The sequence below is a fragment of the Lithobates pipiens genome, unplaced genomic scaffold (assembly GCF_037356315.1).
Source record: "Lithobates pipiens isolate NorthernLeopardFrog02 unplaced genomic scaffold, aLitPip1_a1.2 Scaffold_19, whole genome shotgun sequence".
In the NCBI taxonomy this organism is placed as follows: domain Eukaryota; kingdom Metazoa; phylum Chordata; class Amphibia; order Anura; family Ranidae; genus Lithobates; species Lithobates pipiens.
The window spans coordinates 437,782,328-437,799,449 of NW_027507764.1; the positions used below are offsets into that span (position 1 = coordinate 437,782,328).

General features: G+C 42.1%; 1 protein-coding gene across 1 annotated transcript in view; it reads left to right on the forward strand.

Annotated features, from left to right (window-relative positions):
• Positions 1-17,122, forward strand: part of SPIDR (scaffold protein involved in DNA repair) — a 1,142,324-nt gene that overhangs the window by 591,444 nt on the left and 533,758 nt on the right. Inside the window, exons 9-10 of the mRNA XM_077492658.1 lie at positions 7,935-8,145; positions 9,369-9,619. Coding sequence (XP_077348784.1) covers positions 7,935-8,145; positions 9,369-9,619 — 462 coding nt within the window. The remainder of the gene's footprint in view (positions 1-7,934; positions 8,146-9,368; positions 9,620-17,122) is intronic.

Below are 17,122 nucleotides of genomic sequence, written 5' to 3' on the forward strand. Positions count from 1 at the left end.
TGTGTGGGGCTTTGCACACCCCGACCGCATCATTCATTTACAGAGTTCTGTGAATGGGAGAACTACAAGTAATGACAGCCTTTGTGGCTTTCGGCTTGTAGTTCTCAATAAACTACCAGAGTACTGTTGAGTGCTCTAGGTGGTTCTTAGTTTCTTCCATCATTGTGTAACTGCCTGCTCATATAAGCTACGAGCAGACAGCTTACACTGACAGTTTGCAGGAGTCCAGAATTGCACTCGCGATCTGCTGATGCAATATTTTGCAGACTCCTAGTAAAATAAATAAATGCACATTTTTTTTATCTGCAAAAAGATGTACATGTATTGTTTTATTTTTATAAAGGTGAACTTATCCTGTAACCATGTCAGCCCCAGGACCATTTGGCTGACCAAAGACCAGAGCACTTTTTGCGATTCCGCACTGTGTCGTTTTAATTGCGCGGTCGTGCGATGTGGCTCCCAAACAAAATTGATGTCCTTTTTCCCCACAAATAGAGCTTTCTTTTGGTGGTATTTGATCACCTCTGCGGTTTTTATTTTTTGCACTATAAAGAGGGACAATTTTGAATCTGCAGCCGGTTTTGACTCAGCTTCGGACCAGGTGCACCGCATGGGCCTCCCTCCTCCTGAACCTTATGGGTCGTATAAATTTGCTGAAGATGATTTTCCTCCCCAAGTTTTTATGTTTTTCGCCACAGCCCTACCTGGATACCCAATTTCTTCTTTGCGGAGGTCGACAGATGCGTGGGCTCCTTTATTTGGAAGGGGGAGACGCCCCGGTTGGCCAGATCCACCCTGATGCTTCCCATCTGCTGTGGGGGGTTGGCACTACCGGACTATCGAGCGTACTTCTGGGCGGCGGTTTTGGTGACGGCTCAGTGGTGGCTTGCCCTCCCTAGGGGGAATGCGGCTGTGTGCTTGGAGGCGGAGGTCATGGGGGTCGCTTCGTGAGCTGAGCAGCCTGGTGTATAGGGGGCTACGGGCAGGCAGCGGGCTCCCGGCACCTACAAAAACTACCCTCAGGGCATGGGCGGTGGCCAGGTGGGGGCTGGTTGACCCACAGGACTGGTCTCCCCATTGCCCACTTTGGGGTAACCCTAGTCTCCTCCATATGAAGATGGTGCCAGACCCACAGGTATGGACCAGGTATGGGATCGAGACCTTTGGGAATATATTTGTTGCTGGAGTCTTGCTCTCATACGCGGCCCTACAGGATAAGTACCACCTACCGGATTGGATGGCATTCCGATACTTCCAGCTGCGCCATGCTGTCAGGGCCCAATTCCCGTATCCGATTAGGGTGCGAATGGACCCCATTGAGGAGATGTTAGTGCAGGAGAGAATGGATAAGCCCCTGTCTGCAATGTACCTGAACCTACTGCGGACTGACTCTGCTAAGGTGCATAAATTATGGGACTTATGGAAGGCAGATTTACCCGGACTGGACAGATCGGATTGGGAGGAATGTCTGGCAGATAGTGCAGCTACCCTTATATCCTCCAGGGAAAGGTTGATCCAGGTCAAATTTTTGCACAGGGTCTATTACACCCCTCAGAGGCTCCATCAGGTTTATCCCCAGCGGTCGAGGGACTACCCCAGATGTAGACAGTCTATAGGCACATATCTGCATATGTTCTGGGGCTGTCCCAAGATTGCTGAATACTGGGCTCAGGTATTTGACACTATCAATGGGCGTCTCCAGTTAGAGCTCCCCCTGTCGCCGGAGCTGGCCTTATTGGGGATTCAGGATGATGACCAAAGGCCTAGATATACTATCTCCTGTTTTATGCCAAAAGGGAAATCCATATTGAGGTGGAACGCTTCCTCCCCCCCTACGATTGGAATGTGGGAAAAGTCGATTAATACGGTGCTCCCGTTATACAAACTTACCTATATGAATAGGAATTGCCCCCAGAAATTCACCAAGGTCTGGAGGGCATGGACGGCCTAACGGGCGGGGTTCACGGGGGGAAAATGGGACCCCCGGGTACTTTTTCTACTTCCTATGTTTTTCAGGCCTTTGATCAGTTGTTGGTGGTGGAATGATCGATGTATGCGGGTGGCATGGGTTAGCCACGCCGGTGCTAGCAATATAACTTGTCACCCGTTAAATATGGTTCAGAACTGGTGTCTTTCTTTCCTTTTACTTTTACTCATCTCTCTTCTTTCCTTCTGTTATACATTTCCATGTTATGCCTGCCTAATGTATACATACTATGTTTTGGATTTGGTCCATGTTGGTCTACTTACTGTACTGTGCCTTAATTGATTGTAAAAAAAATAATGAGGGACAATTTTGAAAAACAAAAAAGCTATATTTTTTACTTTGAGCTATAATAAATATCCCCAAAAAATATATATAAAAAAAATTCCTTAGTTTAGGCCAGTACATATTCTTCTATATTTTTTTGGTAAAAAAAATCACAATAAGCATTTATTGGTGCGCCCTCACGAGAACTTCCTGCCACCCGGTGTCTCCATCAAGGTGATCCTGACCCAACCCGCCAGCCTAACATCAGTATCAGTCTTAGCGTCTACAAAATAGGGGATAGTTTTATGGCATTTTTAATAATTTTTCTTTTTTTTTTTACTACTATTTGCAGCGATCAGCGATTTTTATCATGACGTCGACATTATGGCGGACACATTGGACACTGTTGGCGCTATTTTGGAACCATCCGCATTTATACAGCGATCAGTGCAATTAAAAATGCATTGATTACTGTGTAAATGTGACTGGCAGTGAAGGGGTTAACCAGAAGGCACTGCCGGGGTTAAGTGTGTCCTAGGGAGTGATTCTAACTATGGGGGGATAAGCTATGTGTGATACGACACTGATCACCACTCCCGAATACAGGGAGCTGTGATCAGTGTCTCTAGGCAGAATGGGGGAATGCTTGTTTACATCAGCATTTCCCCGTTCTTCCTCTCCGTGAGACAATTGCGGGTATCCCCACGGACATAGAGTCCGCGGGACGCACGGTCGGACTCACGGATTCTGCTGCAGGCACACGTGCCTGCTATCTGGACCTCGTGAGGTCATGTACAATAACATGATTTCGTGCAGCGGAGCCAACCTGTCGCAGTGAAACTGCGGCTTCTGATCCGCAAGCGGTTAAAGAGCATGTCAAGGCAAGAAGTAAATGGTACTATTGTCTTCTCAATGCTAGAGTGCAACTGTGAGGCAAACAGTCCATCTGTTATATAATACTGTTCTAGTCAGGGATTTGATAATACCACTGAGTGTAGCGGTGTAACTGTAGCTTTTTTTATGTTATTCTATACCATACAGCCTTCTACTGAACTACCTATCCCTACTATTAATAGTGGATTGGTGAGTATATCTTTTTCTCTTTACAGTTGTGGCCAACTCTCTTGATTTAGGGGGCCTCATATGCGGCCCCAGACATCACCAAAGGACCGCACATAAAATGCAGTGAATATTTCTTAGATGGCAGACACACAACACAATATAGTCCAAAGATTATGTACATGATACAAGAGATAGTCAGAGATTGCAGCATGATGCAAGACTTTGGACATGCTATAGAATTAGTTGGAGACTGAAGGCATACTATAGGAGATGGTCATAGCCTGGAATCATATTAAATAAGGCTGCTAGAAATCACTACTATAACAGGCATTATGGAAACAAAGAGTAGTGTCTGCAGGAGCCCTGAAGGCTGCACAAAAAGAGGCAAAGGTTGGACACCAGGGCATCAGACTAACAAAGGTGTGTTTATTATTTTCTTTCTGGCAATCGTATGGTATTTTCAAGAGCGATATTTTCAAAATTTAGAGGATCAACAAAAGGACAGTATGTTTATATTGAAGACCTATGGGGGAATAGGGTCACCATATTTTAGGAAGACCATTTTTTTTTAACGGTTTTCAGGGGTGGGGGTGGCGGTGGCGGTGGAAGCCTATTGCTACTTTTACCCATGTAATTTATGCTGTATGTGTTGATGCTGTCCATTCTTCTTATGGTGTTTTTTTTTTTTTTTTAAACATTGTCTACTGTACACAATTTTACAAGGGTGTGTTCTTAACTCTACAGTCATGAGGAAAACCCTCAGCTGATACAGTAGACTAATTCTTTAGTTCTGTTAGGGTGTTAAAATGTATCCTTGAGAGGGGCTTTTAAAGTGGTATTAAACCCTAAACTAAAAATGTAATACATTGCAGCTTACCAATTATTAGATGTGGTGGTTGCATGAGTTTTTTTTTTTTTTTTTTTTTAAGGCCTCGTTCACACCTATGAGAAATTGGATGCGGGTTTCCCTGCATTCAATTTACATAGCAGGAGAATGTGACTGGCTCCCTATGGAGCCGGGTTCACATACAGTGGGGCAAAAAAGTATTTAGTCAGCTACCAATTGTGCAAGTTCTCCTACTTAAAAAGATGAGAGAGGCCTGTAATTTTCATCATAGGTATACCTCAACTATGAGAGACAAAATGTGGAAACAAATCCAGACAATCACATTGTCTGATTCTTGAAATAATTTATTTGCAAATTATCTTGGAAATTAAGTATTTGGTCACATACAAACAAGCAAGATTTCTGTCTCTCACAGACCTGTATCTTCTTCTTTAACCACTTCGCGCTGGTAGTACGTCCAGGGATGGCCTCGGCTTTCGGTGGTTATATCTGAATGATGCCTGAGGCCACAGACATCATTCAGATATCGGCATTTTCAGCCGACGATTCCCTGCACCATAAGAACGATCATAGCAGCTGTTCCGCCGCTTGATTGTTCTTACAGGCGGCCCTCCCGCCGCCCTCCGGTGCTTCTACCGACTCACCGCTTCCATCGGTAAGGCGGTCACAGGATCCACCGCCCCCCGGATGATACCATAGAGATTTCCGGTGGACCAGATGGTCCCCGGAGTCTCTATGATTGTTTGGAGGCCGGGCACGATGTTACGACGTCACGCCTGGCCTCTGCATTCAAAATAATGGCGCCACCTTGGCTGGGAAGCCGTGATCATTTAAAAAAAAAAAAAATTTAATTTTTTTTTATTTTAGGCTTCCCAGCCTAGAGGTGAGATATGGGGTATTGACCCCATATCTCACTGTAAATTGGGGTATTGACCCCATATCTCACTGTAAATAGGTCCGATCGTGCCATATTCCTATTACAAGGGATGTTTACATTCCTTGTAATAGGAATAAAAGTAATAAATTTTTTTTTTTTTTTTACGTGTCAAACTAAAAAAAATAAAAGCAAAATTAACAATAATAAAAAAAAAATTTAAAGCGTCCCTGTCCCCGTGAGCTCGTACGCAGAAGCGAACACATATGTAAGTCCCGCCCACATATGAAAACGGTGTGCAAACCACACATGTGAGGTATCGCCTCAAACGTTAAAGCGAGAGCAATTATTCTAGCACTAGACCTCCTCTGTAACGCAAAACATGTAACCAGTAAAAAAAATTTAAAGCGTCGCCTATGGGGATTTTTAAATACCAAAGTTTGGCGCCATTCCACGAGCGCGTGCAATTTTGAAGCGTGACATGTTGGGTATCAATTTACTCAGCGTATCTTCATCTATCACATTATGCAAAAAAATCGGGCTAACTTTACTGTTTTTTTGTTTTTGTTTTTTTAAGCATGAAAGGTTTTTTTTCTGAAAAAAAATGCATTCGAAAAATTGCTGCGCAAATACCGTGAGATAAAAAGTTGCAACAACTGCCATTGTATTCTCTAGGGTCTTTGCTAAAAAAACATATATAATGTTTGGGGGTTCTATGTAATTTTCTAGCAAAAAAATTTTACATGTAGGAGAGAAATGTCAGAATTGGCCTGGATGCGAAGTGGTTAAGAGGCTCCTCTGTCCTCCACTCATTACCTGTATTAATGGCACCTGTTTGAACTTATCAGTATAAAAGACACCTGTCCACAACCTCAAACATTCACACTCCAAACTCCACTATGGTGAAGACTAAAGAGCTGTCAAAGGACACCAGAAACAAAATTGTAGACCTGCACCAGGCTGGGAAGAAATCAACTGTGGGAGCAATAATTAGAAAATGGAAGACATACAAGACCACTGATACTCTCCCCCGATCTGGGGCTCCATGCAAGATGTCACCCCGTGGGGTCAAAATGATCACAAGAATGGTGAGCAAAAATCCCAGAACCACACGGGGGACCTAGTGAATGACCTGCAGAGAGCTGGGATCAATGTAACAAAGGCTACCATCGCTAACACACTACGCCGCCAGGGACTCAGATCCTGCAGTGCCAGACGTGTCCCCCTGCTTAAGCCAGTACATGTCCGGGCCCATCTCAAGTTAGCTAGAGAGAATTTGCATGATCTAGAAGAGGATTGGGAGAATGTCATATGGTCAGATGAAACCAAAGTAGAACTGTTTGGTAAAAACACAACTCGTTGTGTTTGGAGGAGAGAGAATACTGAGTTGCAACCAAAGAACACCATACCTAGTGTGAAGCATAGGAGTGGCAAAATCATGCTATGGGGCTTGTTTCTCTGCAAAGGGAACAGGACAAGTGATCCGTGTACATTAAAGAATGAATAGGGCCATGTATCGTGAGATTTTGAGTGCCAACCTCCTCCCATCAGCAGGGCATTGACGATGAAATGTGGCTGGGTATTTCAGCATGACAATGATCCCAAACACACCGCCCGGGCAACAAAGGAGTGGCTTTGTAAGAAGCATTTCAAGGTGGCCTAGCCAGTCTCCAGATCTCAACCCCATAGAGAACTTTTGGAGGGAGTTGAAAGTCTGTGTTGCCTAGCGACAGCCCCAAAACATCACTGCTCTAGAGGAGATCTGCATGGAGGAATGGACCAACATACCAGCAACACTGTGTGAAAACCTTGTGAAGACTTACAGAAAACGTTTGACCTCTGTCATTGCCCACAAAGGATATATAACAATATACTGAGATGAACTTTTGATATTGACAAAATACTTATTTTCCCCCATAATTTTCAAATAAATTCTTTCAAAAATCAGACAATGTGATTGTCTGGATTTGTTTCCGCATTTTATCTCTCATAGTTGAGGTATACCTGTGATGACAATTGCAGGCCTATCTCATCTTTTTAAGTGGGAGAACTTGCACAATTGGTGGCTGACTAAATACTCTTTTGCCCCACTGTATCTCCATTGTGGCTGCAGAGCACACTGCTCAAAAATACTGTGTGTCTTTGCCTCAATTTCGGAGCTGAATTCAGGCATAGAATAGGCCCCGATCCACAGCGGGTTATAGTGTGAACACGGCCTAATGCTTTTTTGTACCTGCTTTAATCCGGTGATCCAGCCAGTATCACACCTCCTGTTGGAGTGCCCCACTTTGGATGAAGGAGCAACAGAGAGACCTTTGGACAGCAGGATTGCTAATCTGGGGGGAGGGTAGTACTAGATGTTCTAGCAGATTTAGATGCACTAAACAAATTGAAGCCAAACACCACCTAACATTTTTTAAGCAGTTAGAGCAACCATTTTTTGTTCCTCTGGGATAAAGGTTTACGTAAATAAAAGCCGATCATTGAAGGGTGCATCTGTTCGGGTAAATGGTTTGTCTCTTAACTGCTACATCTGCAGAACAGCTTGTTGTGTTGAAAAATATCAGACTTACTGGCTAGATCACCAGGTGAAAATAAAGGAAAGGAATTCTAAAAAAGAAAATGAATGCAGACATCACATCTAAGAATTGGTAAGCTGCATTATAATGCTGCCTTTTGGATTCAATATCGCTTTAACAACTCCTTGCTCTTCAATACGGCAGCCTTTATGCTCTGAAATTCTCGTTCCATTCCTGTCATATTCTCTTTAAAAACTTTAATATTGTATCTCAACCATATCTCTTCAAAATTTGCCTTTCCATCCCTCTGTACTATAGCTGTTCATCACCAAGTAAAGCAGAAAGACTTGCAGATTTTTATTTTTGTTTCCCTTCCTTCAGGCAAAAACTATTCCTCCAAGATGAAGACATGTCTATCATCATTAACACATACTACAGCCAGAAGACTATAGCAAACCAGAATGAAAATACAGAGGATAAGACCTACTGCTCAACTTCACCAATAAAGAAAAGATTGGTGCCATTATCAGTAGTATTTCAATTAGATAATGGAAATTCTAGCTGTTATGTAGAATGCCAAAGCAGACAGCAAGTGAGTATGTACAAATGTGAACAAAAGTTTTTTTCTTGTTCTTATAAGCATCTTATTTTTATTTTTAAATTGTATGTAGTGTATTAACATGCCTTTTCTGTTTACTACACACCATTACATTATCTTCGTCTCTCCATATATTTTAACCACTTCAGCCCTGGAAGGAAAAAAACAATCTTCATCAGTTTAGGCCAATATGTATTCATCTACATATTTTTGTTTAAAAAAAAATGCAATAAGTTTTTGATTGGTTTGCGCAAAACATATAGCATCTATAAAATAGGGGATATATTTATGGCATTTTTTATTATTATTTTTTTTTTCACTAGTAATGGCGGTGATCAGTGATTTTTGGGACTGCGACATAACGGCAGACAGATCAGAAACTTTTGACACTTTTTTGGGGCCAGTGACATTAATACAGCGGTCAGTGCTAAAAATAGCCACTGATTACTGTATAAATGACACTGGCAGGGAAGGGGATTAACACTAGGGGGCGATCAAGGGGTTAAGTGTTCCCTAGGGAGGTGTTTCTAACTGTGGGGGGAGTGGACTGACTGGGAGTAGAGAGAGATCACTGTTCCTGATCACTGGGAATAGACCATCTCTGTCAGAATGGGGATCTGTTTCTTTACATTGACAGATCCTTGTTCTGGCTCTCTGTGGAGCAATCGCGGGTGGCCGTCATGCACCTGCTATTGATCTTAAAGTGGCCGACGAACAGGTACAGTGATTCACGCAGTTGTGACATCCTGCCGCAGTATGACGGCGGCTGGTCGTCTAGCGGCTAAAGTGGCACTTTACTGAAATTAAAAGAAAAAAAAATGTGAACACGCTGATTTTTTTTTTTTTTAATACAGAAGATGCATACTATTTCTCTTCTGCATTAAAGTATTCTCGCGTTCCTCAACAAAATGGTGGCCATCTGCACACCCGACTCCCTGTTGCATAAATGCAACTAGTTGGGTAAAAGATGGCTTCAGCTCCTGTTCTCCACCTGTAGGAAACTCCTCAGACACATTTTGTGGCTTAATGGCACCTGTGCATTGAGATTTCAATATGTTTGAGATTCCATTTAATCAACTGCCCAGATATCAGCTTTAAGTTAAATCCTGTGGGCAGTGAATAAAGACCTTTATGATGTATTTATGGAGTCTGCAGTGATGCAAAATAAAAAAATCTGTCCTATTCATTGCCCCGTTTTATTTGTCATACTTTTCCAGGTTTCAGTTGCCAGTGCAATTCAAAGTTTACTTTGCACTCCTGAGAACAGTCTTTGTGCAAGATCCATGACAAAGGACTCTTTACTGGATTTGGTGGAAACCCAAAGAGCTGCTTGGTGGAAAGGTGTATGCATCTGTGTTGTTCAGCGAGTTTATTGCCTTACTTCAAGGGATAGTCCAAGACATCTTCATCAAGAACATATGAAAAATATTCTTGACACTACAGCAATGCCACAGAAGCCAAATTTCAGGTAGGTTAAACAAAATTCTAATTATTGCAAAAATTATAATTTCTTGGTGTTCCATCAGTAAAGTTGCTGTCAGCTTGGAGAGACAAATCCTCTTAACTGAGGAAATCCTCCTGTGCCAGTTTTTAATGGGCCAAGTCTATATTTGGCAGATATTACAAAACCAGTATAGTCTTAAGTGTTGGGGATGGATAAAATAAATCTGAAAAAAATAATGGAGATTTTCAAACCAATACCCCAGGAAAATATTGATAAAAGACCTTTCATACATATGCATAAAATGATTGACAAAAATTACAAACCTTAAAAAGCTAAATTGTTTTACAATAAAATCATACAAGGTGTCAATTATTTCCTAACCTAAAGGGTGACTCTGCATTAGTGGGGGGAAAATAGCAAATAAAGAAAAAATAATATGACACATATGATTGTGACACTAATCATTTTGTAATTGAATGTTATTAAAAATTACCTTTCCTTTTCAATCTGTAATTTTCTGAGACTATATTGCAATATGGCTACCTGGAGTCTTCTGTACTTCTGTAGTGTGTACTGACCACTCCCCAGAAACATTATTTCCTACTTGTGTGATTGACACACCAATTTTTCCAGAAGTCTGCCTAAGATACAAGTCAGATTTCATGCATCTCTTGCAAAAAAAATGTTGTTTTTTTGAGAGATGCTTTCAAAAGGAACCTGTCTAAAGTAGACCAGCAGATTTCTTCATTAGTGCCTGTAGCTCCATACCTGACAGTTAATTATAAAACCACTCCCATTAGACCTACTCAGAACAGAGGCAGAGAGAATCACACATGGATTTCTTCAGTATAAAAATAGGTAGGAATCTGCAACAACGTTTGTTATAATCCTGGCAATGTACATTGATCACCCAGAGGGGAATGTTTTTTCTCAACAAAAGTGGAGTTACGCTTTAAGCGTTGGTTTATGTGTTTCACGTAGTTCCTTCTCATCAGGACCGTTAGGATATGGCTTGAGAAGGAGAAAAATCATCTATGGGAAAAAAGCAAGGGGACATTAATGTTACATTCCAATCAAAAATGATCAGTTTAATTCAGCATCATCTTTAACCACTTTCAGACCGGACCAATTTGCTGGTCAAAGACCAGACCACTTTTTGCGATTCGGCACTGCGTCGCTTTAACTGACAATTGCGCGGTCGTGCGACGTGGCTCCCAAACAAAATTAACGTCCTTTTTTTCCCACAAATAGAGCTTTCTTTTGGTGGTATTTGATCACCCCTGCGGTTTTTATTTTTTGCGCTATAAACAAAAATAGAGCGATAATTTTGAAAAAAACGCATTATTTTTTACTTTTTGTAATAATAAATATCCCCCAAAAATATATAAAAAAACATTTTTTTCCCTCAGTTTAGGCCGATACGTATTCTTCTACATATTTTTGGTAAAAAAAATCGCAATAAGCGATTATTGATTGGTTTGCGCAAAAGTTATAGCGTTTACAAAATAGGGATAGTTTTATAGCATTTTTATTAATAATTTTTTATTATTTTTTTTTTTTACTAGTAATGGCGGCGATCTGCGATTTTTATTGTGACTGCGACATTGTGGGGGACCCATCGGACATTTTTGACACATTTTTGGGACCATTGTCATTTATACAGTAATCACTGCTATATAAATGCAGTGATTCCTGTGTAAATGACACTGGCAGTGAAAGGGTTAACCAGTGGGTGGCAGTGTAGGGGTTAAGTGTTCCTAGGGGTGTGTTACTAACTGGGGGGGGGTTGGGCTGTCATTTAGTGTACACTGATCTCTGCTCCAATCACATGGAGCAGAGATCAGCGTCACTAGTTGCTAGGCAGAATGGGAAAATGTTGTTTATACAGCATTTCCTCCATTCGGCCGCTCCGTGAGACGATCGCGGGGATGCCCGCGGCGATCGAGTCCGCGGGTCCCGCGACCGGACTCACGGGGGTCCCGACCAGCGCGGGAGCGCGCCGCCGGCGGCGCGCTCCCGATGGCACGGCGGCAACGAATATTGGACGTACATGTACGCCAATATGCCTGCCCGTGCCATTCTGTCGACGTACATCGTCGTGCGCTGGTCGGGAAGTGGTTAAACCTCAAAATAAGGGTCGAATCAAACAACCAAACATGAACACCATAGAAAATAGGGCAGACCTGTTCACCATAGCGCTGAGAGAAAAAAAAACCTCAACAATACAACCAAACACACACATGTGTTACCTGAACAGATAAAGTACATGGGTGGACAATCTGTATCATCCCAGATTGTGGGGAGCCATCACTGGATCGAGAGAGGGAACATACAAACCCTAGAATCATTTATTATAGACATAACTCAATCTACTGTTGAATCAAGTAGGAGGAATAACCAAGATCTATTAGTTATGTATAATCACTCACTTTAGTAAAAAATAAAAAAATAGGTCATCCCTTAATGGTAATTTTACTTCAAGCAGTCCCCGCCAACAGTAGCAAAGGTTCACTTCAGTAAGTCTTCCTATTTATCCATCCATGACTGTAATGAAACAAACCATAGCGTATAATATTCAAAAGATAGTTGTTTGTAACTAAGATTGGATATATAAGGTTACAGAACCCATACACATCTCGCCATAAAGAAGCTTTCCTGATAATAAATACATATAAGGCTCACGTAGACTGGCGCCTTTCCATACTGGCTTTCGATCAACAATGGTCAGATGTGGAGGAAGAAGCATCACTCTCTCTCAATACCCCTGGGCTTCCTCGAAGACCACCTGGAAAAAAAAAACCTCCTTAGGGGTCTTGGTCAAAACCAATTGATGGCCAAAGACGATCCCAGGGAGAGGGGGAAGATCCCCTCCCCTCTAGAATGAGTCAGATATAATAGAAACAACACCCCAAGCGTCTCCCATACCTGGGAGATGCCGGGACTCCTCAATACCACCAGAGATCACACAACCAGAAATTACGCAATCCTGTGGTCAGAAGTTGCATCAATGGCAAACATCTGCCACCCATGTGCATTCCACTGTGCAAACAGGAAAATTACCCTGAAACCCGCCCAAAGGGGGGGGGGGGGGGGTCTTATTTAAGAATTTCAAAGTATGCTTGATGTGATAGTAATTTCAGCTGTCTATAAAAGCTAAATACTGACTTGATTTTAAATATTTTCCAGAAGATGTGAAAATGAATCACATGCCATTATCTTGTGTTTTGGTGGTTTAGTTTGCAGCAAATATATCAAAAAGAAATGGCAAATGTTCAAGCATCTCTCACTAAAATATGTTCTTAAATTCCTAAATGCTACAGGAGCATCTCATGTAGTAGGTTCAGATGTACAGAACAAAGCAGAGAAAGTTTGCATGGATCATTGACTGTACTTATGAATTACTGTAATTGTGTACTGCTTTGCTCTGGATGGCACAGAGTGTACCTCTTACAAACTGACTCCCCTTAATTTGTTGGCCAAATTTGATACTTACATTGCCAAGACATTAGGTTATTGAATGGTCACACGCAAACATTTATGAAAAGACAATACACAAAAAAAAAAAAGTGCGTGTGTATGTGTGTATATATATATATATATATATATATATATATATATATATATATATATATATATACATAATGTACACACACACACACCGTAGTGTGCAAAAGTGTTAGGCAGGCGTGAAGAAATGCTGTAAAGTAAGAATGATCAAATCAAATTAAATCAATATTTGGCATGACTACCTTTTGGCTTCAAACATAGTTAGTCTGGTTGAAAAAAGATACAAGTCCTTCTAGTTCAACCAATAGAAGAAGGATTTTTTTAATACAATCCTATATATACATGCCTATACCCACAGTTGATCCAGAGGAAGGCAAAAACCTCCAATAAAGCATGATTCAATTTGCTCAAGCAGGGGAAAAAATACCTTCCTGATCCCCCAAGAGACAATCAGATACAGTATTCTCTCGATCAACTTTAGGCTCACCAGCAAGCCACCAAACAGCATCAATTCGCACACTTGCACAAGATTAGGGATTTTGTAGGATTAGAGTCAGGCGTTTGATTAACCAATTATTCCAAACAGATACTAATGATCATCAATTTCATACGAAGGTTGCAACAGTCATTAACTGAAAAAAAAAAACATATACTATGGTTGTGGAAGACTGTTGCATGTCACAGGTAATACACCATGGCAAGGCTGAACACAGCAACAGGACACAAGGTAGTTATACTGCATCCACTAGACCTCTCCCAGGCAAAAATTTCAAAGCAGGCTGGGGTTTCAATATGTGCTGGTCAAGTTCTTTTGAAGAAACAGAAAGGGGCAACACTGAGGACCGTCAACACAGTGATCGACCACGGAAACTTAATGTAGCAGATGAAAGACACATCATGCTCACTTCCCTTCGACATAAGAAGATGCTCAGCAGTGCTATCAGCACAGAACTGGTGGAAACCAGTGAAAAAGTCAGTGCAGTCAAAAAGCCACGCTTCCGACATGGAAACAAGGCTAAGCGACTCAACTATGCACAAAACAAAGGAACTGGGGTGCAGATAAATAGCAGCAGGTGCTCTGTACTGAAGACTCAAAATTTGTCTGTAGCTGCAGGCAGTTTGTTCTCCGAAGTGCTGGAGAGCTGTACAGTGAGTGCTTCCAGGCAACAGTGAAGCATAGTGGAGGTTTCTTGCAAGTTTGGGACTGCATTGGAAATTTGGTCAGAATCAATTGTGTACTCATTGCTGAGAACTACAGGCAGATATTTATCCATCATGCCATACCATCAGGGAGGCATGTCATTGGCCCCAAATGTATTCTGCAGCAGGACAATGGCCCCAAACATACAGGCAATGTCATTAAAAGATACGTTCACCTTTTGACAAAAAATAATAAATGCAAAAGCCTGTAAAGCATTGCATCAGCGATTACTAGTGGCGCCTTGAGCTTCTTTTCCCAAGTACCTTCACAAACTGTGTGCAATCGTACCTAGAAGAATGTATGCTGTTTTTGAAGGCAACGGTCGTTCACACCAAAAATGTATTTGATTTGGAATTTCTCTTCTGTTCATTTACTTTCCATTTTGTTATTTGATAAAAATAGACTATTGACACTTCTCTATTTCTGAAAGCATTACTAATTTTTAGCATTTTTTCACATCTGCCTAAAACTTTTTGCACAGTAGTGTGTGTGTGTGTATGTGTGTGTGTGTGTGTGTGTATGTATATATAATTTTCACTAATCCACGTGGTTCCAACGAACAGTAAACAAGGAGTAGCAGCTTAGTCTTCATACTTCCATTGGAGTATTCTGCTCAACGATATTCACATGCATTTTCTATGGATTCTTCCGTTTCCTTCATTCTACTGTAAAAAAAAAAATACTTTTAACCTAAAGGAAAAATGCACTTAAAAGCAAAACACCTTTTCCGCTTCTGCCCCTTTATCCTGGCCTAACCTTACCTACTCTCCACCTGCACAGGCTCTACTCCTTTAGTTAATCAACCCCACAGTCTCAATTTCTAAATAAATAGACATATTTTGGGAAATAATAAACTTCCTTTCATAAAGTCATTGCCTGATCACTTTCTATAGAGTTTAAATATCTTCTCGGCATTTGTCAAGAGCTGTTCTTAATACATATTTCATCATTTTGGCTGATCGTCAAATTGTTGTCTTCTACTTTTTAATCGTATAAACTGGTGGCATAAAAAGTTCAATGCCAGATATTAAAGAGGAGCTCCAGTAATTTTTGTGTTCATTAACCAATTCAATACCCAGCCATAGTTAAATGACGCCCACAGATGGGATCTCCCATCTTGGGTGGACGTCATATGATGTCCTCGGCTTTCCGCCGCTACTGCTGGGCCCTGCAGAGAGGCGATCTGGGATCTGGCGTGTCCCTCAAGACACAGCCGTTCCCCAATGGGGATAATGGAGCACCGGGTGGCGGAGCTTCCCGGAGCAGCGTGACCGGCTGTGATTGGTCACTATGCAGAGCTGCTTGTGTAGCGGCATGCACGGCGTGCAGCACGTCGATTGGGGCTGAGGCTTTTCCCTTGGATACAGCCCAGCCCCGATCAGGGTAAAGAGCCAATAAAATTGTGTGTAATTGTGTGTAACCGCTGTTGCTGGGTTCTCCTTTTCACACACCAATTCAGTGTGAGGAGGAGATCAGCTAACAGTGAGTTACACATTACTGTACCCTAGTATGTGTACTACTGCGCCCAGATTGCCCCACCCAAATAAAGAGGACCTGTCATCTAATACCTGTCCATCAGGAGTACCCGCCACCTCACCAGAGTACCCGCCACCTCACCACCTACCACTAGAGTTCCTTCCACCAGAGAACATACAGCCACTATGTCCAGAAAGGTGTACACCCCAGAAGAGGCATACCAAATACTCAGTCTGACTGATAAGAGCAACGGGGAGCTCTCACCACTCAGTTCTGATTCCGGTTCTGGTTCGGAATATGAGCCCCCCGAAGGCAGCACATCAGGATCCGAATCAGGGGAGGAAGCACTCCGTCCAAAAAGAAGAGGGTCTGAACACCAGACAGCTACCAGCTGTGCCAACAGCGGTAGAACCCAGGGAGAGAGGCCCAGTACAAGCGCCGCTAGACCCCAGGAGGAAAGACCCAGTACAAGTGCACACCAAAGAATTAGGGCCCAAACCCAGCTTCCAGATGCCTTGGCAAACCCATTGTGGCTGCCTTCTACCACAGGGTCAACCACGATCCCCCATTTTACAGCACAGCCAGGTGTGCAGGTCAACACTGCAGGTTTTTCCCAAATGGATTTTAAAAATGTATTTTTCCCTGATGAATTAGTTCAAGGCATCGTGGACCAAACCAATCTTTTTGCCCAACAATTCATTGCAACCAACCCCAGCTCCAGCTATGCCCGCCCTTTTGAATGGAGACCCCTAACAGTGGTGGAGCTTTGTTTTTAGGCCTAATGCTCAACATGGGGCTTACAAAAAAAAATTTAATGCATAAGTATTGGTCGACCAAACCCATAACCCATCCACCATATGCCAATTTTTTCATTGGCCATGTCCAGGTCCCAATACGAAATTATAATGCGCTTCCTGCATTTCAGTGACAACTCATGGTGCTTGAGGAATGAGGAAGTGTTGGCTGTGAAGTGGAGGTATAGGAAAGATTTGTACATCATGTCCACCATCCACGATGACACCTCGGTGGTACTTCGCAGGAGACGGGGTCCTGTTCACAAGCCTTCCTGTATCAACGAGTACAATAAATTCATTAGGGGTGGATTTAAATGATAAAATGTTGCAGCCTTATCTATCAACATGAAAATCTCTCTTTTGGTACAAAAAAGTCACAATTTACTTTTTTTCATTGTGCCTTTTTAAATTCTTTCATCATCTACCAAAAATGGAAAAGCCCACCACCTTCATAAAGTTTATTGAAGACATTGTCACTGCCCTGATCTACCAACAAGTATCCCCCCCAGAAAGAATTTGCTCAGATTGTGTCAGCAGACTTCAAGAGTG